The sequence below is a fragment of the Cottoperca gobio genome, unplaced genomic scaffold (genome assembly GCF_900634415.1).
Source record: "Cottoperca gobio unplaced genomic scaffold, fCotGob3.1 fCotGob3_315arrow_ctg1, whole genome shotgun sequence".
NCBI classification, from domain to species: domain Eukaryota; kingdom Metazoa; phylum Chordata; class Actinopteri; order Perciformes; family Bovichtidae; genus Cottoperca; species Cottoperca gobio.
Genome location: NW_021166923.1, coordinates 139,857 through 164,490, shown reverse-complemented (window position 1 = coordinate 164,490; position 24,634 = coordinate 139,857). Strand labels below are relative to the sequence as shown.

At 40.9% G+C, this 24,634-nt stretch overlaps 1 protein-coding gene across 1 annotated transcript in view; it reads right to left on the bottom strand.

The window, feature by feature from the left end:
• The window catches only part of ttn.2 (titin, tandem duplicate 2), a 282,695-nt gene that overhangs the window by 156,526 nt on the left and 101,535 nt on the right, over positions 1–24,634 (bottom strand). The window contains 23 exon segments of the mRNA XM_029427369.1: positions 838–980; positions 3,324–3,450; positions 3,681–3,820; positions 5,029–5,295; positions 5,443–5,709; positions 5,838–6,104; positions 6,383–6,509; positions 6,721–6,860; positions 7,723–7,831; positions 7,833–7,987; positions 8,321–8,587; positions 8,716–8,982; positions 10,009–10,135; positions 10,234–10,373; positions 11,144–11,413; positions 11,935–12,213; positions 12,315–12,710; positions 12,826–12,876; positions 13,365–14,984; positions 15,378–15,422; positions 15,884–15,982; positions 16,093–16,206; positions 16,428–16,499. Of these exon segments, the coding sequence (XP_029283229.1) occupies positions 838–980; positions 3,324–3,450; positions 3,681–3,820; positions 5,029–5,295; positions 5,443–5,709; positions 5,838–6,104; positions 6,383–6,509; positions 6,721–6,860; positions 7,723–7,831; positions 7,833–7,987; positions 8,321–8,587; positions 8,716–8,982; positions 10,009–10,135; positions 10,234–10,373; positions 11,144–11,413; positions 11,935–12,213; positions 12,315–12,710; positions 12,826–12,876; positions 13,365–14,984; positions 15,378–15,422; positions 15,884–15,982; positions 16,093–16,206; positions 16,428–16,499 (5,489 nt within the window).

The window sequence follows — 24,634 nt, the reverse complement described above, 5'->3', positions numbered from 1 at the left end:
GTTTTATTGTTTCATGTCGTAAACATTAAACTGTGTGTGAACTAAATGTGTTTACTGACAGCTTTACATGCAAAGATATTTAATCTGTTTACAAAATGACTGAAACCACTTCACGTTGGTCACATTAATATTGATCTTTTCATATCTTTATAACTTTATTAAGTCAACAGTAAATCCTCAGTCAGTCTCTGCAGGTGAGACGTAAACATTTATCAGTGCAGCGTCACAGATCTACAGCTTACTCTTTATGTTGTCGGACAGCTCTGAGGTCTGAACAACAGTTGACGTGGCGTTGAACACGTAACAGGAAACCACACTTGCACAACGCGAGAGAGATCATGTGTCCTCAGAAACCTGTGAGTACTTATGTTACATCCCATAATAATCAAACTAATCCCGCGTTATGACTGGAGATCCTCTGAGGGCCGACTCACACGAGCTTTCTTTTCAACCTCAAACTCTTTTTATTTTAGTGTGAAACCCGTTTAAAGCTGAAGCTGTCAGAGAGCTGTTGCCACCTGCCCTGCGTCTCCACCTCGGCAGCGTTAAAAATAACCCTGAAGAAACGCTTGCAGGGCAGAAAGCCTCGCCGCCTGCGTTCTTTCAAAAGCAGGATCGAATGCTCAGCTGGAATCCTCCGGCAGCAGCAGGCCTTATATGCAGCTTGGCTGAAGCTGCAGGAAACCTGAACATTGTGTTCGTAGAGAGAACGAAACCCCGGCGCTGGCACCAGAACCTCCGCTGGACCCGTGTGTGTCAACAGGTGTTGTGTGTCAGGAGGCTCCCAGGAAGTGTGTGTGTGTGTGTGTGTGTGGACTCAGGTGTGTGGGGACTTACTCTGTCGCTTGGTTCCAGCTTTGCACCTCCCAGGAACCACTCGACTGCGATGCCTTCGTACGACAGCTCGCACTCGAAGGTGGCGGTCTCCCCGGCGGTCACCGTGGCGTCATTCAAAGGCCTCGCCAGGCCGATCACTCGGGCTTTGGATTGGGCAGAAGACATGTTTAGTCCCCCCCCTGAAACAGGTCAGTATATCCAAAGAAATCCCCACAGAGAAAGGTCTAATCCTCAGTGTGTCCTCATGCTGTGCTGAGCTGAGGCCGCTGGAAGCCCACAGGACGACTGAACACAGCCACCCGGGGATTCGGCATCAGGGGGGGTGAGCTCATTAGCATACGACCTGCGGGCAGATGCATATGGCTGGCGGAGACCAGTGAGGGACAGGGTCGCATCCTCCCCCCGCCAATCTCTGCAAACCTGCTCTACATAAGGCCTGTGGCTTCTAAAATAACCGAGGGGCCTGATTGGCCAAGAGCCCAAACCCAGTGGGCTGAAGCCAATCTGCTCCTGTCAATCACTCGTGTGCAATTTCCCTGGAAAAGGAGAATGTGAAGCTCGGCGCAGGAGTTAACCAACGTCACGCCGACTTCTCTGTTCATGTAACTGAGATCAGGAAGTGTTCGGATTAACGAGTCGCATCAACTATTTACTGCGAGCTTCTTCACATGCCTCAATTAAAGCCTCTTTAACGGCCAGTAAAATCTGAGTGACGGCGAGCTGCACGCTGCTGACAGCAGCTCAGAGTTTATAATGTCTTTAACTTTAGTTCTTATTATTCAGAGAGTGCTCTTTTATATCTGAAGTTACTAATTATATTTATTATAATTTGTTATATTATTATTTAGTTAGTTATTTTACATTAATCATTAAGTTTATTCTGTGTCTATGTTCCCTTATTGTCACTTTGTACTGTTTCTTGTAATATTATGACACCCTGGAGAAGGTCTGTGACAGTTTCACAATTTATTGTGAGGTCTAAATAATAAAATAATAATAATATAGTGAAGTGCTACACTTGGGTCGTGATTTTAAGGTTTTTAACTTATATTATTATTACTTTTCATTTCAATCTCATGTTTTGCATTTTACGTATTTAATTTATTTTATACTTATTTTTACGATCATTATAAAACAATGTTTTATTTTACATCTGATTTGCCATTAATTATTCTCTCCCTGTTTTAAAGTTTATTCTGTTTATTTGCACTTTGTGCTATTTTGGTTTATAAAGTCCCACACGGTTTTTTACTTTTATTATTATGTATTATTATTATTCAGTGGGTTTTAATTTCAAACTTATGTTATGTAATTTATTGCATCTTATTTTTACTATTGTTATCAAACAATAAGTTTTATTTCTATTCATTTTGTTTTTTGAAAATAAGAATGAAATGAATCTTCTGCTGAAACCATGATGGATGAGTTTGGTTTCAGTTTAGTCCTGAAACATGTGAATGACTAAGATGGAGGTTCTGTTGTCGGACAGTATTTGCAGGTAACGTCGGGTAACAGTGTAAACACTGACGTACTTTTCACTTTGGCTTTTAGTTTTTTGCCGTTGGTTGGTTGAGAAGGATTCGTTGATCGGCTGTGAGCTTCTGTTACTTTGATAAAGTGAAACTTCATCTCAGCTTGAAGCTTTTCTTTACACTCCGGATCTAGTTTTGCTGTTGCAGCTCTCTGACATGTGGAATGCACGAATGTAGAGAAATGCTGATTTCTTTAATGACAGACCCATGAAGTGATTAGCAGATGTGTTTCCAATTTGTTGCAAAACAATTTCATAAACATTGAAATGTTTTTGCTTCCAGAGGAGTTTGTGTGTTTTAATGGAAATAATTCAGTTCATAATAACCGTTAATAGCTTAGCTTAGCATAAAGACTGGAAACAGTTAGCCTAACCTCAAATTGGAAATGTGGATAATCAAATTCATTTGTACTTTGGTTGACACATTAACTATTATACTCAAAAACAATTCCTGCAAACATTATCAGGGAATGTTTTTGTAAGAACATATTCACTGATAATGTTTTCGGTGCAGATACTAAAAGTGTTATTTCATTATCCTTCCTATTATCATTATTGTTTAAATGTGCAAAAATGTCAGTTTTACCCAGAAATCAACATTAAGCAAACACACGGGGCTCTGATGGAGCCAGGAATGTTTTTAGGTAGACCGAAGATTAGCATTTTTCAAAAAAGCCCCAAATGACCAAATACCACTTTTCCTTCTCAGCCAACCAATCAGGATGAAGCAGATTCTTGGTTTCATGTTTCTCACAACATGTGAATTCATGAAACTAGAACCAAAATCTGGTGAATTAGTTAACAGTGTGTGTAAATGTACGGTGGAGGATCCAAACAGAAACCAGCGTGTCGTCTGTCAAGAGGAGGATTTTCCTGTATTTTAAAAAGACCAACAAACTTTCTGCGGTTTATGTTCGTGTTATTTATATATATATATATATATATATATATATACCTTTGACCCTGAGCTGAGCTGAGGATTTGGCATTCGCTGCCGAGAAGTCTACACTTCCGGCCATGTCCATTTTGCAGTTGAAGATGATCAGGATGTGTCGGGCTCCCTCGTCCTTGATCTCCACATCCTGAGAACAAAAATCCACATTTTATACAAACTTTTAAAAGAAACTAAACTTTGGGACAAGCTGAAAGAGAATGTGCTCATACAACACATTTATATTTTACAGAATAAAGTTTAATTATTCATTTAGACAGAGTTAAACTGAGCATTCTGCTTGATTCATTTTCACCCCGTTTGCTTTTTTCCTCTGGAGTAAATGATAATAATGTCGTCTTTATTGCTGTTTAATCTTACAGGAGATGGGTGGAGCATCTCTCCCTTCAGTTTCCAGGTGGCGTGAAGGTCCTCCGCTGAAATCTCCGTTTCAAACTTGGCCGTCTCGGTCTCAGTGACCTCCACGCTGTACAGCGGGCGGACAACCTTGATGTCGCGCTCTGCAGGGTTTAAAAAGACGTTAGTGAACAACAGAGAAACCTGAGAACATGAAGTGAAAACAGGTTCATGTTGTCGTCGTATACAGTGTTAGAGACAGATCGTGTCTGAGGACCAGCGGAGGACAGACAGTGAAGACATGAGACACGTTGGACGAGCAGCTGACGCTCTTCATCAGAGCGTCTTACAGTTTGTGCAAAACATAAAGACGTTTAGAAACTTCCAACAAAACCCAACCCTGTAAAACAAATCTTCTCTGTCAACAGGTAATCTATAGATGTTTTATAAAGCATCATAACTTCATTATTAACCCTTATGAGGACATTTATGAAGTATTTTAATCAGATCTGTCTCGCTACAAAAGATCTCAAGTCAAAATGTTAAAAATGTTAAAATAAACAAAAACAGTAAATCAGTGATATTAGAATATTATATGAGTATTATTTCTAGTAGCAGTAGTAATATAAATACTAAGCATTTATAAAATAGATTATTGTGATTATATTAATAATTATTGAAGTAACACTGCATGCAAAACTTTAATGTTATAACTTAATTGTAACATTTAAAAAATAATAAAGGTGTGATTATTAACACTTAAAAGTTTATATTAAATTTCCAATGTTGTAAATATTTACTTCAAACACATTTACAGAAGGTCTGAGCCGTTAATCCTGAGCTTGTTTTTATATTTTGTCTGCTTGTTTATTTTCCATTTAAATGATCAGCTCTGGAGATAATTTACAAATGATTTCATCAGAAGTGTTCGTTGGTTCAGGATTTATCTCGTTTGTAACTGTGAAAGTTATTAATACAATTTTCCGATCTTGGGAAAATGCACTCTTAATGTACATCTCCTGTAAAATATAAATATTCATAATGAATGAAACACAAACAAATAAAAGATAAAAGATTATATGAATAATATAAAATGTATATGAACACTTATATGTACATCTGAGTTAAGAGACATTAACATTTTCATGTCTCCATTATTTCTTCAGAGTTCATAAAGTGTTTGTATACACAGTTATAAGAAGATGTGCAGGGTCGTGTTATGATGACGTTACAAACTCAGCGCTGGGCCACAGTGATGGAGGATGGAGGGGAGATGGCCCGGAGAGAGGCGGGGTTTCGGTGCACGGCGGCTGATTCTGCAGTCCTGACGGGGTCTGGGGGGGGAGGGGGGCAGGATCGCTGCAGGTATTACCTTCGATGTTCAGGTCGGCGGTGGTTTTGTCGGTGCCACAATCGCAGGTGTACGCTCCGATGTTGCTCTTTGCCGCCTTCTTGATCACCAGCACGCGCTTCTTGCCGTCGGATTGGAAGACAATGTTCTTGGAGGAAGAGATTTCGTTACCATCTTTGAACCACCTGACCTCGGCGGCCGCCTTGCTCAGCTCGCAGGACAGAATCACCTCGTCTTTCTCGACGGCGGTGTAGTTCTGCAGCTTCACTGTGAAATAAAGGTCTCCCTCTGCAAGAAGACATATAACAACACCAGTAATAACAAGTTAAAGTAGAAAAGCATGGACAGCTTGTAAATGAGGCGAAAAAGCCACCAACACTGAGGTCATGTCTTCGGTATCCTTTCTGAGAATTTGGACCTCACGATGATACTAACCGAGCACGGTGAGCATGGCCTCTGAAGTCTTGCTCATGGCCTCCACTTTGATCATGGAGGTGTCATCGATGGTGACCTCCTTGAAGGCCAGCGTGTGGACTTTCCCGTCCTCCGACATGTGCACCACCTTGCTGGGGTGCAGACGGACGTCGTTTTTGTACCAAACCACCGGGATCTTTTCATTAGAAAGTTCGACGCTGAACTCTGCAGTTTCACGTTCCTTCACAGTCACGTCTTTAATCGGCTTGATAAATTCAAGGCGAATACCTGATGACGAGAAATTATATACATAGGGAATCAAATCTAAAGACACTTACAGATGTTTCATATTATTATAAGGGAGATGTTGCCCTGTACACACATCACACTATTCCTGTTGCTCTGACTCTATTCACCTTTGATAATCAACTTTCCAGAAGTCCTTTTATCTTCAGCCTCAAACATGTATTTAGCTTCATCTTCATATCTTGCAGATTTTACAATAAGAGTGTGTCTCTTTCCCTCCAACAAGAGTTCAAACTTATCATCGTTTGTCAACTCCTGAGATCCCTTCAGCCATCGGAAGCTTTTGAGCTCTCTAGAAATTTCCAGCTCAAACTTTGCCTCGTCCTTTTCGTACACGTGCACGTCAGCCAGTGGTGTAATGAATGAGACTGGCAGCTCTGTTGATTCAGACAGATACAGTTAAATATCAAGAAGCAGACGGACTGCTCAGGAATAATAACTGCGGATCAGCTGTTGGTATAAACAATGTAATAGCATTTACTGCGCCATTCTAAGAACGTAAATCACTATTACATTTGCCGTTTTATTCAGCACCAGAAAAGTAAGACAATGAACCCGTGTGCTCAAGCTTTTCATTGTCAAGGAAGGAAACCTCGAGCACTGTGCTTGTTAAGACTTTGCACAAGAAGGTAAGAGTGAAGAAGTGAACGCTCACCCTTCACTTTGAGGTTAGCAGAACATTTGGCATTGGCGGCGGTAAACACCAGCTCGCCTGTTTGAGGCACTTTGCAGTTGTACAAGACCAAGGTGTGTTTGGCACCGTCCTCCACGATCTCAACATCCTGCAGGCGACCGACAAACTTCAATGTCAGTAAAAACATGAGGATTTTAAAGAAAAGTGATAAGAGCAAGGCTGTGGTCGATTCACTTTCATTTGTTAGCCAGCAAGACTTAATCTACTTCAACAATTCTTAACAGAAACCATGTCTGGTTTTTAATCAAAACGAGAGTGAATCCAACCACAGGTAAGAGAATTATTTTCATGAGACATACGGCGGATGGACTGAGGACTTCTCCGTTCAGTTTCCATTGGCCGTGGACATCGTCCTCACTGAGCTCGACCTCAAATCGAGCGGTCTCTCCGTCAAACACCTCAGAGCCGTACACCGGCCGGAGCACCTTGATGTGGCGAGCTGACGTTTAAGACAGGGGACAAAATTCTTACTGAAGACATTTAAATATTCAGACAAACTTGACATTAATACACAAACACGGTACATATATATACAAATACTTGGACAGGGACACATACTATACAGGAACTTCCATTGAAGGTCTTATATAGAAAACTCCTTTATTGTGCAACCTTTTCATAGGACCATAAATTACCAAATGGCTCCAACAGTGGTGGTAAACAATACGCTGATGATCCAGCTTTGCAACGATCGTCTGTGCGCCAGCAGACTAGATGTTGGTGTTGACGGCTTCATTAGACGGCCAACACCAATTATGTGGACACATCATTGCAAAGAAGCAGCCATTTGGTTCTATATGGACCTATTAAATCATCGAGGTGTTTCGTACAACAATAAAGGAGTTTGTTTCTTTAAAGAGGGATGGTTCTGTGGCGGGAACCATGAAAACCTTCTGAAGAAACATCTTCAAGAGCACACAAAGACAAACAGAACCAGGACAAAAGACATGACGGTGGAAGAACACTACAGGAGGGACTGATATCCCTAAATTAGGGTGATAATCAGTTATATAGCTTCCATGAGAGCTCTTCGATGAAAACTAACTCTTGTAGTGTGTTTCTACCATTTTCTGAAGGGTGGGGTGGTGAGAGGGACCACATACAGGTGATGAATGTAGAGATTAGGTTGAGATGAGAGCAAGAAAAGGTGCTTCAAGTGCATAAACTGCAACACAAAAGCTGTCTGGTGGTGCTCGAGCTGTGGTTAGGAGGTGAAGGATGAGCTTCAGACGTGCGTCAAGAAGGGGGAAGTTGCCACAATTGAGGCGAGTAGCAAAAAAACCCACAATCTGTGTTTTTACCTTCAATGTGTAGCGTCGCAGTCGTCTTGTCTGTTCCACAATCACATACGTACTGTCCTTTGTCTTTGTCGGCAACTTTCTTGATGATGAGGGTTCTGCGTTTGCCCTCAGGCCTTAATGACCACCATCTTAGAGGGTTTGATCTCGGCCTCATTGTGGTACCACATGACCTCCACGTCTTTGCTGAGCTCGCAATCTAAAGCCACCTCGTCCTTCTCCACCGCAGTGTAGTCCTGCAGCTTAACTGTGAAGTACGCATCTCCCTCTGGAATGGGGAAATTTTTGGGTGACTCTCCATGGCACATGTACAACACATATAACATATACAACATATATACAACACATATACAACATGTACAACACATATATGGTCCGAGGTAACCAAGGGACAAGACACTCAAACAAGACGAGGAACAGAGATACACGACATAGAGAAAGAATTTCTTACGACACAGAAGACAGAAAAACGTCTTACAAACACACAATAAGGTCGTTTTGTGGACCTGCACAGACACAAACGTGGACAAATTGTACAAATATCTGTGGGGAAGACACACTGGAAGAGGAGGACAGAGAGGAGACGGTTATTCGTGTTTACCTATGACCGTCAGGTTGGCCATGGAAGGAATTCCTTTGGCTTCAGCCTTAATTTGACAAGTATCATCTAGAGTCACTTCCTTTATTTCTAGCACATGTTTCTTTCCATCCACGTGAGTGAGCACGGTTCTGCTCGGATGTATTTTAACATCGTTCTTGTACCAGGTGACGGGGATGTTCTCATGAGAGAGCTCCAGCTCGAAACGAGCCGTCGTACCTTCTTTCACAGTTTGGTCCTTTATTGGCGAGATAAATTTGAGCCTGATACCTATAATTGTATAAGTAAAGCATATTCATATGAGTTAGTTGGGAAGAGGAGGCAACCAACTCAATGAATGGAGTCATAATAATAAAAGCTCTGCTAGTTAAGTCCAGTGTTAGCGGTCCAGCACTTACCCTCCACCGTGAGTCTAGCTGTTGACGTTTTGCCCAAAACAGCAATTGTATATTCGTCCTCGTCATCAAACTCACAGCAGTTTATGATCAGCATATGCTTCTTTCCATCATCGATAATGTCATACTTTTGGTCTGGGGTGATGACGTCATCCCCTCTATACCACATGACCTTAGAGACATCCTTCGTGATGGTGCATTCAAACTTAGCCTGTTTCTTTTCAGGCACAGAAATGTCCTTCAGCGGGACAACAAAGTCCATTTCGATTTCTGGGTGACACAGGGACATTACATCAACAACACAACACAACAGTCTGCAGACAGTGGCCAGTTTATCATGTACACTCTTGTATCCGGTACTGGGTGGTACCACAATGGGTCTAGAAGTTTATGGAATCAAACCAAAGGGATGTCGGGGGTATTTACAGATACCCCCGACATTACTTGACTCTCTTGTTGCAGACTATGCACAGCTCATCCAATCGTATCCGACAGAAAACCTATTGGAGACGTCTTAAGGTTGTGCAGGTCATCTGAGTAACTGAAGCAAATAACATCACTTTGAATTAACCAGGATTGTTCTTCTTTGAAGAATGGCGTTGAATGGTGAAGGCTTAATTGCTGTCATCTTGCAGGTAACAATGGTTTCTTCATTAAAACATAATTTTCTCCAGCCAGGACCAGTCCATCATCTTCTCCAGCTGACACCAAATTCTGACTTCAGTTTTATCAGGATGTGACAAGTTTTCATTCTTCAGGACATTCTTCTTTCTTCACTACTCACCTCCTGTTTGCGACCGTTGGGGAACTCAACCCTCTGCTTACTAAACTCTATGATCTTTGCTAAAGGGATTTCATGTCTGGTTGAGTGACCCATTCATGAACATGGTGTTGGTTAACGCAATAAACTGGCCACTGTACGTAGATTTAACATTAAACATTTAAGCACAAATGGATAAACTGTAGAGTGACATCATGACACACATGTTGACACAATGTCGAATCTGACACAGGACAGGTTTCAATGGAACAGACAACAAATAGAAAACAAACACAGGACACTACATCGACCTCTGGAAATAGTTGGGATCCCACATCAAAATCGCTCCTCGTCTTCCTGGGCTGCAAGTCTCAACGAATGGCGCAAATAATGCATTTGACTCGATAACCCTATTAAATAAAGATCTAAGGTCCGCTCTTTATTTTATTGCCCACGGACCTTACGCCTTTATTTTTACAGCTAATATCATGGTACATTGTAAGTCCGATCCTGGATACCAGGAGTTCTCTTCTTACCTTTGACATTGAGCATTGCGCTGGTTATGGCGTTAAGAGCCTGGTAGGACACTTCTCCAGCCTGATCCATCTGGCAGTTTTTCAGAATGAGTTTACGCACCCCACGCTCCATTTGGATGTCGCACGTCTGGTGAATAGTAAAAAATAGTGAACATGACCATGCAACAGTAGAAATACATGCATTAAGAATCGACATTTTATAAAAACCAGTCCATGAAGTCATACCGGGGATCTGGTCAAAACCTCTCCTCTCAGCTTCCATTCTCCTGGAACATCATCCTCCGAAATCTCTGTCTCAAACATGGCATCTTCCTTCTCAACCACCTCAACGCTGGCCAGGGGCTTCAGGATTTCAGCCTCACGCTCTGAGAAAGATGTTATATTAGTACTCATAAATATGGATCACATGAAAGAATGGATGTAACGATACCAATACCAGTGAAATTCCACGATTCTCGATACCAATTCAATACCACGGTAAAAAAGCAAAACAATAAACGCCCTGTACTTCAACATACGCTCCTCTATTACTTCATACTGATTTTTGTTAGGAAGTTAAACAGCTCATAATTCTAATCTGTGAATTAGATATCTAATATCTATTTTATATTGCTGTGAAAACTTTTCCATCAAACAACTGGATTTATTCAAGTTTGTCACCAAGAACTTAATTTTACAAAAGTACATTAAACACATCATGATAACGTTATAATAATAACGTCTAATACTCATTTTTACTGAATAGAGCTTGAATGCACCACAATGCTACTTCATTAAACCTTCGTTCACCGGTGGCTAACAGCTAACGGCTAACAGCTAACGTTGGCTCTCCTGCTGATTTCAACACGGATTTGTTCTTCCCTGTGTCGCATTATCAGGGAAGAAATAGGGCGCGTCGATATCGAATTTACTGCGTCCCCATCACATTTTCTATCGTCCCAGGGCGTTCGTCTCAAGCCCAGGCAGTACTACAGGACACTACGGTACTTATGGTACTGTAGAAAATTGAGTACTGTCACGTTTTCAGAATATTGGCATTGACTTGGTACGGGTATGGTATGTTATGGTATGGGTTCTCGTGACATCCCTAGAGGGACTAAAGCTAAAAGGAAGGTAAGTAGGTAGATGGATAAACCTCCAAGCGTAAGATTGGCAGTGTAGATGCGTCCTTCCACCTCCATGGCATACTGTGCTACATCTTCAGGCTGACAGTTCTTGACGGTGAGCGTCAGTTCCTTTCCATCCTTCTTGAACTCCACCTTGTCAGATGGAGTGACTTCATTCTCTCCTTTGAGCCACTTCCAGTTGGGAGTGTCCTTGAAGAGTTCGCATTTAAATGTAGCGTTGGCCTTCGGTTTCACATGCTGGTCTCTCAGCGGTTTCACAATCCAATCTTTGATGATTTCTGTTGGAGTTAAACATCAGTGTCGATAAAACCATTAAAGTGCATTAATGTGCATCATTAATATTTTAAATATTACTAACATGAGGTCTGAGCTAGAACAGGCTTAGTCTTATCTTAGTTTATCTAACCTCAGGTGGTTTTCAAAGATTTCTGCAGTTTGAAGTGATGATTAGGAAGAGAATTTCAAGGTTATTCCTAATCTGTATGTTTTTATTTATGTATTTGCAGTGTCCAAGAAGTGAATATGTCTGAATTTAGCTGCAGGACATTTAGTGATCTGGACATCAATATGTATAACATTGTTCAGAGCAATTGAAATATATTGTTGAAATATATTGTTGCATGTCATCAGCATACAGAAAACACTGATTTAATGTTTTATGGTGATTAGAATTTAGAGAAGAATAGTAGTACCTATGAGCAAATACCATCTCTGCCTCAATCTATTCCAGAATCCAGTCCTGATGTATTGATGTATGTTGCTGTGTTTAGGGATATATTCAATGTCCTATTATGCTTACCAATGATTTTGACATTTGTTGTAGTCTTGACATCGTCCTGGCCGGACACTTCACATGAGTATACCCCGGTGTCCGCCTCAGTGGTGTTCTGGATGGTCAGAGCGTGCTGCATACCAATGATGTTGATCTGAATCTTGCCGGCCTGTTTCTTCAGTACCTCACCATTTCTCCTCCATATCACATCTCTCTCTTTGTTCAACTCACAGGTCATATACAGAGGCTGACCCTTCAGAGCTGAGGTGTCTTCCTCCAGCTCTTTGATCCATTTCACTGGAAGCTCTGTGAGGAGATAAAAAGGCAATGAGCTTTTTGACATTGGCGAATGCTTGAATTGGATCATGACAGATACTTGTTCTGGAAGAAAAAAAAGATATAAATACCTTCAACAATGAGCTTGGCTTTGCATGATATTTCCTTGCCGGCGTTCTTGGCTATACAGGTATATTCACCGGTGTCGGAGAGCTGGACATCAATGATGTTCAACTTGCGATCTTTGCCGTCAGAGGTGAACTTGTGCTTGGGGCTCTCACGCAGGTTACTGTCATCTTTCATCCAGGTAGTGATGGCGGTGGAGGGCGAGACCTCACACTCAAACATGGCAGCAGAGCCGATAGACTCGGCTTCCTGCAACACGATGTCCTGAAGCTTCTTGATGAACTTCAGAGGGACGGCTTTGAGCTTGAATCCTGCGAAGGGTTCCTCTGGTGGCGACGGGCCTTTTCCACCGGGCTTCAGGCCGCGGCCCCTACCTTCTCCAGGGGACGGGGTCTGCTTGGCTGAATTACAAATTGAGGACAAAGAGTCAAGCGGTTTTTGAATTTAAAGAAGGAACTCTTTAGCATCACCATACAGGATGTAGAATGTAGCATGGTATTAAGAAAACCGACTTACGTTTCAGTCCTCTACCTCTACCTCTTCCTGCTTCTTCTGCTGGTTGTCCCTCTGTTTCAGAAACAATTCAAATTAATTTGCTGCACACAATGTGATCATAATGTCAATGTAAACATGCCAGTGCTGGGAGATATGTAATGTCCACTCGAATGGATTGGGGAATATGACGTGATAGTGATGGTAAAAAATATAAAATATTGGATATGAAACGAAGGAAGACAAGACACACAATGATGAATAATGTAAAACTATAACTTTAGTGCTGTAGCTTTTACACCAAGAAGAGATGGAATAACAAACAGAAGTGTTGGACTGATGGGAATGACATGACATTTAATTGACACATGAATGACAGAAAGTTATGAATATGACCAGACAGTTTGACAAACAGAATGATAATTAACAAGAAAGGCATGGGGTAAATCGTGTCACATTTAAGATTTGATGAGGTAAAGATGATTTAGATGGAGGCATTCAGGGAATGAGGGAAGCGTTTTTCACGGCCGTCACCCAACGAGTTGGGGCTGCCACCGTCTCACCTCTCCTGGTCACCCCTGGAACATCCAGAGCACCTTCCTCTTCTTCACCTTCCCAGTCTTCAGAGCCGTAACTGTCCCGGGGAACCAGCTCCCAGCCCCAGGCCTCTTCTTCCTCCACAGCTTCCTCAGCTTCCTCTTCAAATACCTCCTCCTCCGGCTGCGTGGCAACCTTCTTCATCTGTACGGCTCCAGGAGAGACCTCCTTCACCAGGGGAACCTTCCCTCTGCCTGGCTTTGCTGGCTCTGCAGCCTCCTCTGGTGAAGGCTTCTTTGGGACCTTTTTGAGAGTCACAGCTTCAACAGAGACTTTCGGAGAAACCACTTTAGGAATCTTTTTGAGTTTATCAACGCTCGGCCTCTTCTCAACAGGGACTTTTTCTGCTTCTTTAAGCTTCTCAACTTTAGGAGATGGTGTCTTTTTCAGCTCAACCTTCTTGAGCAGCTCCAAAGGCTTCAGAGCCACTTCTTCTTTCTCCTCTTTCACCTTGGTTGTGACTCCCTTCTTCAGCTGCAGAGGTTTGGGCTCCTCAGGAACCTTTTCAGGTTTCTTAACCGGAGACGCCGTCTTCTCTGCTGGCACTGCCTCTACCACCTTCGGCTTCTCTGGCTTCTTCTCTGGAGCTTCTGGGATCTCAGGTTTCTTCGGTTTAGCCTCTGGCTCTCGCTCTTTTGTTTTTTCATCCGGACTTGTGCGACGGCGCTGCAGGTCATCTATTGGCTTCCTTTCTTTCTCCTCTGCTGGTTTCTTCTCAGGCTCTGCAGCCTCTTTTGAAGGCCTGGAGAAGGGCTTCAGCTTGATGCTTTCTACCTCTTGTTCCTGTGTTGGGATTTTCTTCACCTTGGTGGGCGCTTTGACCTCCTCAGGCTCTTTCTCTGGAGATTTCTTTGTATCTACTGGCTTTGGCACCTTAGTTGGTGGCTCTTTGACCTCCAGAGGAGCTTTCTCAGGTTTCTTGGGAGGTTCTTTGGTTTCCACCTCTCTGGGGATCCTCTCTAGCTTCTGGAAAGGCAAAGTGTCCCTGTCTGGCCTCTCTTTCTTGTCTTTCTCCGGCTCCTCAACTGGTTTAACAGGCTTTTCAAATGGTTTTAGTTTGACTGCTTCTGGTTCCACTTCATCTGAAGGCAATTCTTTCACTTTCTTCAAGGCTGCAGTAGGCGGGGCAGGTTCCTCTTCCTTTGGTGCCTTGGGAGTTTTCTTCAGAGATATCTTATCTTCTGGTTTCTCATCTTTTGGAAGGGGTTTCTGTCGAGTCCATGCATCTGCAGGAGCTTCTTTCTGTTCCTTTTCTTTAGGCTTTACAATTTCTGGCTTTTTCACCACTTCTGCTTTATCTCGAGGTTTCTTCTCCTCCACAGGTCTCCTGGTGGCGACGGACATCTCAACAGCCTCTTCTCTATGCACCAACTCCTCGTAATCAAAGACTGTGGTCTTGGTGACCTTCTGAGGTTTTTTCTCCTCTTCACCCTCTTTAGGTGGAACTGAAGGAATCTTCTTCAGTTTGATAATCTCCTGCTCCTCTTCCACTTCCTTTATGACTCTGGTTGTCTTCCTCAAAGTGGGAATCTCAAACGTCCCTTCCTCTTCAGTCTGAATTTTACCTTTTTTGTGCAGAAGAATTTCTGAGGTAGCAAAGATTTGACATTACTTATTGACACTTAACAATCGACACCACAATTTGTACAAACGCATACACATACTAATTAATCACTATATGTAAAACTTATTTAAAAAGTTTAGATGACAACATTAACAGAAACAAAACAGACATAGAAGAGGACATAAGAAAAGACAACTTCCACAGGATACAACAGAAAAAGATATTCCATGTGTGTACATTTAAAACCATTTATATGAAATGTTTTAGCACCCTTTGGTGCCCCAACATCTCAAACTGTTTTTAGATTCGGAGGCACTATTGGTCGCTGTAACAGACAGGTGGTGTACTCTTTTAGCCGCTAAATGCTGTGTACTGTATGTAAAGAAGGTAAAGGGATGGTAATCGGTGCTCGTACCTTTCTTGACTCCTCCGGGTGCTTGGACGGGTCCCTTGGTTTGATCTAATACAGAGTATAGTTCAGAAAGTTGTTAATTAGGCAATTTAAATCAGGTCATGAACAGCAGTTTCACTGATTTTAAAATGGGAAGACCTCAGAAAAGATTAATGTGGATGACACGTGATAAAGTTGTGACTGAGATGCAAAGTAGTCCATGTACATAGACATGAGATATAGTGTCGTAAGTAAAGATGAAGTGTCCAAGGACAAATGTGACATGCTTGTGTTAGATTTAAGGTCAATGAATTGATGACCAAAACAAACAGGACAAACAGACCAACAACGCAACGCCACAGCGAGGACTGCACTGCTGCTGAAGGTCGTACCGACCCGGGTTAGACAAACAACAGTGGAAACACACAGGTGGGGGGTTATATGTCATCCGCAGTTATACAATAAGAGGTGAAAAAGATGGAAACTCCAACAAAGAGGATGTTTCAATCAAGTACTTCAAATACCTCTACCTGTTTCAGGGGCTATCTTTTCTACTGCCACTAGTTTTTCTTCTGCTGCAACTTTCTTGGTTGGTTCTTCAGCCTTCACGACGGGCTTTGGCTTTGTCACTTCAAGTATAAAAAAAGAGGGAATTGAAGTATTGTAAAGTAAACACAATGTTTTTCTAAAGACGCACAAGGTGTTGGTATGAACTCTTTCACAATTATTTTCTGGATACCTGGCTTTGTTTCTTCTTGTGGAATCACTTTCTTGTCCAACTTCTTGGTTTTGTCAGTGACTTCAGGCTTTTTCGCAGCTTCTTGGACTTTTACAGCAGCCTGCGGTTTGCTCTCTTCAAGCACAAAGTATACAGTTCAACAGAAAGCTCCCCACAAAAACTACATTTTAGATCTGAGAGCTTGACACCAGATATAAGTTCATATTGATATTCTATGTTAATAACCACCTTTTTCTTCTTTCCATAATACTGCAGCTTTAAGTTTCAAAGATTCAAGAGTGGCATTCTTCTACGAACGCCTCACACAGAAACACATTTAAAAGAGAAGTTTGTACCTTCTTGAGGAGCAGCTGGCTTTACCAGTGCTTCATTGACTTGTGGTGGAGACTCCTTGTCCTTCACAGGAACTTAGAAAGGAAATGATATGACAATCAGAACCTCACTAAGACTGATGGGGTGAGCACTGAACCATGCAAAGAAACACAAAGAGAACAAACAAGAACCACGATGGAAACAAACAAAGTTGGAAGAAATTTGCACATTACTTCTCACCTTGTATGTGCAAAACAGTTTCCTCGATACACACAGGTACAGTTAAACAAACGGACATAACAAACGTAGAATTAGACAAAGAACCAACATGAAGTGGTTTAGAGATCAAGAGCGATTGTCGAGTCGACAGCATGGCGGTTCTTCACAATGAGCAAGAATACAGTTTGTGCCCAAACAGAAATGGGTGATATGACATGAATGTCCTCTTGAAATGATGACGATAAAGAGGTATGAATGTAATACATCCTTAAGAGGGTGATAACGAGGAGGTGCACAACGATGTTTGGTGCTCAGATAAAAAAACCAAAACACGTGCTTGGTGACAGATAACATTTTTCCATCTATACCTCTAGAAGATTTTTGAAGGGCGACGTTTTCTTTCCCTTCTGGTGTCAAAGACAAACTTCTGGTTTCAACTTCCTGAGGAGGGATACGTCGGACGTCTGCTTTCAGACAAGACTGCTCGACTTCTGATTTCCTGCTGTCACCTTCCACATATTCTGTAGAGTCTGCAGTCTTCTTCTCCACCATCTTTGTCTTGGTTCTATCTGTTACTGAGGGCTCTCTGACTGGCTCATGCAAAGGCTTCATATCAATATCACCTTTTGACTCTGACGTTGCAGGTTTGTACTCTTCAGAAATCTCTTGGGATTTATACATTTCCTCACTTTTTTCCATGGGTATAATTAACTGATCTCCTTTGATTTGTTCTCGTCCAATGGCTTTAATCTCTTGTGTTTCTTTTTCCTGAAACTCTTTGATGATTTTGTCTTTCCTTATTGTTGTTTCTGTCTTTATTTCCTTTGGTTTAACACATTTTAGTTGTCTTTCCGAAGCTTCCCGCTCTTTTGGCTCCAACAGCGATGTGACTTGTTCCTGTCTTACCTTTATTCTTTCTACAGAAGTCATTTTGGCAGCTTGGTCCCCAACAGGGACTGTTTTTTTATCTTTAAAGTCTTGTTTAGCTGACATAGTTATAACATCCTCTTTTGTTGTGATTGGGTCTTTGTGAATTTCTCTTTTAACCTTGTCTTCTGCTGTAAGTGATTCTTTAGATGTCACCTCATTTGCAGGCGTAACTGCAGCTTTTCTTTCAACATGTTGCAGCTTACTTCCTGTTCCTTCAGTAGGACTAACTGTAGCTATTTTATCTTTAACAGGGACTATCTTTGACTGAATTTCTTCTACTGTAACATCAGATTCATCACTTTCACACAAAGTCTTTCTCGGAAACTCTGTTTGAGTTTTTCCAACAACTTCTGTAGTTGTGGTGAATTTGTCTGAAGTGATTTGTCCTCGCAGTAATCCTTCAGCGGTGGATTCTGCTCTGGTTGTCTCAACCTTCGACTTGCTTTGTTGTACTTTAAACCCTTCAGTTTGTTCTAACTTCAGTGTCTTACCTATTGTGGATTCATCTTTCTTTAAAGAAACATCCTCTGACTTGTAAGTCTCTGTTTTTCTTGACGTTATATCTGTGACCAAATGGTCAGGCGTAATGTACCTCTGTGGCGTATCTAATATAATATCATGTTCTTTCATAATCAAAGGTTTTTCATATGCAACATCCATTACAGGTGTCCTTGAAGCTTTGATTTCTATTTGTTCCGGCTTTGTTTCCACATTTGGAGTAACACTGAGAAAAGCATCTTTAACTGTCACCTGTCCTCGGTCTCCTAACAATGTTTCTTGAGTCTTGTGTTGAGTTATTTTCTGTTTTGTTGGTATTGTATCGCAAACAAATGCAATGTTGTCCGTTTTAAATTGACTTGTCACTTCTTTATCAGAAGTCTCTTGTTTTACAGCTTCCACGCTTTCCTTGGCGGACTCTTGACTTTGTGAATGTCTTAAAAGAGAAACCTCACCGGACGCATAAACATCCTCTTTCTTTGATGCAACGTCTTTTACCAGATTGTCCAGTGTAATTAATCTTTGGAGGGTGTCTGATTTAATATCTCCTTCTTTAACTATAGGCTGTTTTTCAGCTGCAACCTTCATCATAGGTGCAATTAAAGTTTTTCTTTCGACTTGTTCTTGTTTTGTGTCCGTTACCTCAAATGGAGTAACACTACCGTGTTCATCTTCAACTGTGACCGTCTTTGACTGCACTTCTTCTTCGGACACTTTGTCCAACTTCTGTTCTTTCTCTTTTAAGGATTCAGATTTCTTTGATTGAATGTTTCTAATGTCTGTGTCGGTTATCTCAGTTTGCTTTTGTCTGGTTTTTGTCTCTTCAACTGGAAGAACTGAGGTGGTTTTATCCTTTACAGGACGTTTTTCTGGGGCTTCTTGCTCCATCAAAGACTGTTGATCTGCTACTTCTGGTATGGATGCAACTAACAGCCTTCTTTCAATTTGTTCCTGTATTTCAAGTAAGTCTTCTCTGATGGGAGAAACCTTCTCTGTTTGATCTTGAACTTTTGACATGACTGGTTCAACTGTATTATCTTCCGTGTCCCTGAAAGACTCCTTTATCATTGGAGGAATGTCCGCCGACTTGTAAACGTCCTCTTTTCTTGAACTAATGTGTTTTATTAGCTCGTCAGATGTGATAAATCTTTGGAGCGTGTCTGATTTAATGTCTCCTGTCACTATCAGACACCTTTCAGATGCAACCTGCATCACAGGTGCCACTGAAACCTTCCTTTCGGTTTGTTCCTGTGTTGTTTCTGTGAGTTCAAACGGAGTAACACTACCATATTCATCTTGAACTGTTTCTGTTTTGGACTGGATCTCTCCAGCTTGATATGGTTTATCTTGCAGAGCTGTAACTGAAACCTTCCTTTCGGTTTGTTCCTGTGTTGTTTTCGTCTCTTGAAGAGGAGTAACTTTACAGGTTTTATCTTTAACTGTGCTGACCTTGAGCTCTTGTTTAACTATAATCTCTTGACTTTTCTCTTGTTCTTCGCTCTCTGTCGTTGCACGCTTTGTGCCAAATTCTTTAACTTTTGCATGTTTTTCAGGTGTTCCATCTTTAATGGAAGCCACTTTTTGAGGTTTATCCTTAACTGTGATGGATTTTGAGGGGATTTGTTTGTCTGTAATCTCTTTAGCTTTGGCTAATTTACGTTGTTTCTCTTTCAGGGAAATTGATGTTTCAGAAGGTGTTTCTCCAAAGGAATCAATTTCCTCTTCAACAAATTCAGTTTCTCTAATGTCTGCAAGTTTTTTAGGCCCTACTTTCAACTCTTCCGAAGTTTTCTCCATTAAAGCTGTAACTGAAACCTTCCTTTCGGTTTGTTCCTGTGTTGTTTCTGTGACTTCAAACGGAGTAACACTACCATATTTATCCTTTACTACGACGGTCTTGGACTGCACTCCCTCAAGGGGAGTTTTTGTACTTGTGACTTTCTCTTTTAGGGATTTCTTTGTCTGGACATCTTCAGTTTTGAAGACTTTGTTTGCTTCTTTCTTTTGGGAAATATGTTCCGACTCATCAGTCGCCTTAAAGGCATCTTTTTCCATCGGTTTGTCTGTTTTTGTTTCCTCGATTACGGGACAAAGTGCTGTCTTTGTTTCTATTTGTGTCCGCCTGGTTTTCATCTCTTCAGCTTGAAGAACTGTGGAGGTTTTGTCCATTATTGGAAGTTTATCTACTACAGTTTGTTCATGTGTTTCTTCTGAAACTTTTCTTTTAACTTCAGTTTTCTCTGGTTTATCTGTAACAATGTCCTCCTTGGTTTGTGCTGTAATATGTTTAGTATCTGATATAGCAGCTCCATCTTTTACTATCTGAGGTTTTTCAGATGCAACCTTCATCGCAGGTGACACTGGAACCTTTCTTTTACCTGGTTTTGTTTCTGTAACTTCTAATAAAGTAACACTACCATATTCATCTTGAACTGTTTCTGTTTTGGACTGGATCTCTCCAGCTTGATATGGTTTATCTTGCAGAGCTGTAACTGAAACCTTCCTTTCGGTTTGTTCCTGTGTTGTTTTCGTCTCTTGAAGAGGAGTAACTTTACAGGTTTTATCTTTAACTGTGCTGACCTTGAGCTCTTGTTTAACTATAATCTCTTGACTTTTCTCTTGTTCTTCGCTCTCTGTCGTTGCACGCTTTGTGCCAAATTCTTTAACTTTTGCATGTTTTTCAGGTGTTCCATCTTTAATGGAAGCCACTTTTTGAGGTTTATCCTTAACTGTGATGGATTTTGAGGGGATTTGTTTGTCTGTAATCTCTTTAGCTTTGGCTAATTTACGTTGTTTCTCTTTCAGGGAAATTGATGTTTCAGAAGGTGTTTCTCCAAAGGAATCAATTTCCTCTTCAACAAATTCAGTTTCTCTAATGTCTGCAAGTTTTTTAGGCCCTACTTTCAACTCTTCCGAAGTTTTCTCCATTAAAGCTGTAACTGAAACCTTCCTTTCGGTTTGTTCCTGTGTTGTTTCTGTGACTTCAAACGGAGTAACACTACCATATTTATCCTTTACTACGACGGTCTTGGACTGCACTCCCTCAAGGGGAGTTTTTGTACTTGTGACTTTCTCTTTTAGGGATTTCTTTGTCTGGACATCTTCAGTTTTGAAGACTTTGTTTGCTTCTTTCTTTTGGGAAATATGTTCCGACTCATCAGTCGCCTTAAAGGCATCTTTTTCCATCGGTTTGTCTGTTTTTGTTTCCTCGATTACGGGACAAAGTGCTGTCTTTGTTTCTATTTGTGTCCGCCTGGTTTTCATCTCTTCAGCTTGAAGAACTGTGGAGGTTTTGTCCATTATTGGAAGTTTATCTACTACAGTTTGTTCATGTGTTTCTTCTGAAACTTTTCTTTTAACTTCAGTTTTCTCTGGTTTATCTGTAACAATGTCCTCCTTGGTTTGTGCTGTAATATGTTTAGTATCTGATATAGCAGCTCCATCTTTTACTATCTGAGGTTTTTCAGATGCAACCTTCATCGCAGGTGACACTGGAACCTTTCTTTTACCTGGTTTTGTTTCTGTAACTTCTAATAAAGTAACACTACCATATTCATCTTGAACTGTTTCTGTTTTGGACTGGATCTCTCCAGCTTGATATGGTTTATCTTGCAGAGCTGTAACTGAAACCTTCCTTTCGGTTTGTTCCTGTGTTGTTTTCGTCTCTTGAAGAGGAGTAACTTTGCAGGTTTTATCTTTAACTGTGCTGACCTTGAGCTCTTGTTTAACTATAATCTCTTGACTTTTCTCTTGTGTTTCTTGTAGAGATCTGGACTCGCTGTCCATCACGGGCGGATCTAAACCTTTTCTTCCAACTTGTTCCTTTCTTGCTGATTTTTTCTGTTTAAGGACATTATCTGAGGCAGTTTTATCGGCAGTCTTATGTAATATCTGGTGTTTCTCTCTGGCTGTTTCCTCTGACTCAGTTATCTCGTCTTTACTTGAAGTTTCTTTCGCTGCTGGTTTCTTAGAAATTATTAATTCTTCAGGTTTTATCTCCTCTGCATCTGCACCTGTCTCTCTTTGGGTTTGTTTGGGTCTTGATTTTGCCTCTTCGATCAGTGTAACTTTAGAATATTTGTCTTTAAATTTGGGGACGCTCGATTGTATGGACTCTGGAGTGCTGGCTAACTTCTGTATTTTGTCCGTCTGTGTTTGTGCAGATGCTTCTTCTGTCAAATCTGAAACTGAAGCTTTTATTTCAGGCTTTTCAGCCTGTTCTTTTGCTTTAGCAGTTTTAGGGAGTTTTTCCTCAACTTCTACTTTCTTTGGCTGGATTTCTTTTGGTGTAATCTCAGCGTCAGATGGTTTTTCGTTTCTCCCTGCAGTGACAGGTTTCTTTATTTTAGCCTGTGTTTTCAAAGTATCCTCCACTAGCAATGATTCTTTATCTGTTTTCATTGAATGAATGTCCATTTCTTCCTCTTTATTTGGAGAAACTTTATCTCTTTGTCTCTCTGTGTTTGACTGAACTTCTTTGATTTCTACTTCTTCTTTGAGAGGAATGATTTCTGAGCTCTTATACTCTGATGTTCTAGTTCTCTTGGAAATATCTGTCGGTACTGATGAAGTGACGTCCAGCCCTGGAGGAACTGAGGACACTGGGAATGATGCAACATTTTCATCAGATTTACGTAACTCCTGTTTTTCAACTTGCTCCTCTCTTTTGTTGAGCTCTTCAGTCTTTTTGGTGTATTCGTCTTTAGCTGTCAGAACCTTCGACTGGACAGACTGGTCCGTTTTTTCTGCCGGAGTTAATTGGATCACTGGCGTGTCTGAGGGTGTTTTTTTAATTAGTTCTTGTTTTGTTACCTCCTTTACTTTAATAGGAATTGATTCAGCAGATTGTTCTTTAATTCGGACTCTTTTCTTTGACTGGACTTCGTCAGCTTCACCTTTTATCTGCTGTCTCTGTTTTAGAGGAATGGCTAAAATGTTCTTCATCTCTGTTTTTTGTTCTTCAGTGGGAAGGAATATGTCCGTAACTTTGTAAGTTTGGTCTCTGACCTCTGACTGAACTTTAACTGTAATATCTTTAGAGTTTAGTGGAACTTCTTCTATTTGAGGCGTTTCTAAGAAAACTGCTTGTTTTCCTTTTTCAGATATTTGACCTTTACTTGAGACCTGTTTTAACTGAACATCTTTAACTGTCGTCTCTTCCCTTTCAGCTAACATTGGTTCTTCTTCCTTGTTGGGCACTTTTCTCTCTTGTTTTGTCAATGATTTGAGTTTAGCTTTCTCAACAACAGGAGTTTCAGTTGGAGGAACAATGTGTTCAGTTTTAATCATCTCTGGCTGGACTTTGGTTATAATTTCTTCTACTTTAACAGATTTTTCCGTACTATTGTCTTCTGCTTTAGTGGTACCTTGTTCTGGGGTATAACGCCCTACCTTTGTTTTTACTCCATCAGATTTATCAAAGGACATTTTTTCAGTTTGCTCTCGTCTTGGTTTTGTCTTTTCTTTTGGACTAACGTGTTCGTCTTTAACGACAGCTGCCTTGAGTTGGTCCTCGTCTTCGACCGCTGCCTGCCGTCTCACTTTCTGAGCGATGTCTTTCTTTGGAGTCTTTGATAATATTTCAGGTTTCTGAAGGGGAGCATCAGTTATGGTTTCTCTGTCGGACAGTTTATCTGCATGTTTGACTATCGCAGGAGAAACTGAAGGTTTCACCTCAGTTGTTCCTTCCATTGGACTGACTTTGACCAGTTTGTCTTTGACTGTAACGACTTTGGCCAACATGGATTTAGGCTGAAGCGCGCTGGTTGACTTTATTTTGGTTGACTTCCTTAAATGTTCTTCGTGTTTTACGTTTTGGTATTTTTCTGCGACTGAACTCAAATCAGATTCTCCTGTTTTTTCTACGTTCTGTTCTTTTTGTTTAGATGGTTTTAGTTTATTTCTAGAAACCTCCTCTGGTTTCTGTAATGTGTGAGGTATTTGTACACTTTCTCTAATGTCTTCATCAGTTCTAATGAAGTCTTCCTCCAGTGTTTCTCTGTCTTGGAGGTCTTTAATCTGTTTCTGTATCTCTGGTTTGTTGTCTTGTGTTTTCTTTTTTAAAGATTCAACTTTGCCCTTTTTAATTTCATTCTTTTGAATATCTTTAGAAACTACAGAATGAATTTTTTCGATCTTATTTTCAGCCTTTTGTAACACGTTTTCTAAAGGTTTCTCTTTTGTTTCAGCCCATTCACTTTCTCTGTGTTGTGGTTTCTCAGCTAAAGTTTTATGTCCGTCATGCAGCTTTTCAGATGCAACTGTTTGTGGTTTGGATGATTTCATTTCTTTTGGTTTAAAAAGCTCTGAAGAATCAGTTTCTTGTGTCTTTGTAGTTGTTTGAATATGTTTAGACTCTGAAGGTTTTTCTTCTTGATCAGTTTGCTTTAATGTCCTCTGGAGACTGATGTTTTCTAAAGTCTTCCTGTCTGTTGTACTGGATACTTCAGCTTTTCTAAGTGATAATTTAGGTTTATCTTTTAGTCCCTTCTCTTCAGCGTCGGCTTCAGAACTCACCAGTTCTGATTTTATTGCCTGTTTTTGATCAGAAACAGATTTGACTGAAGTTTCTGGACTCTCAGAT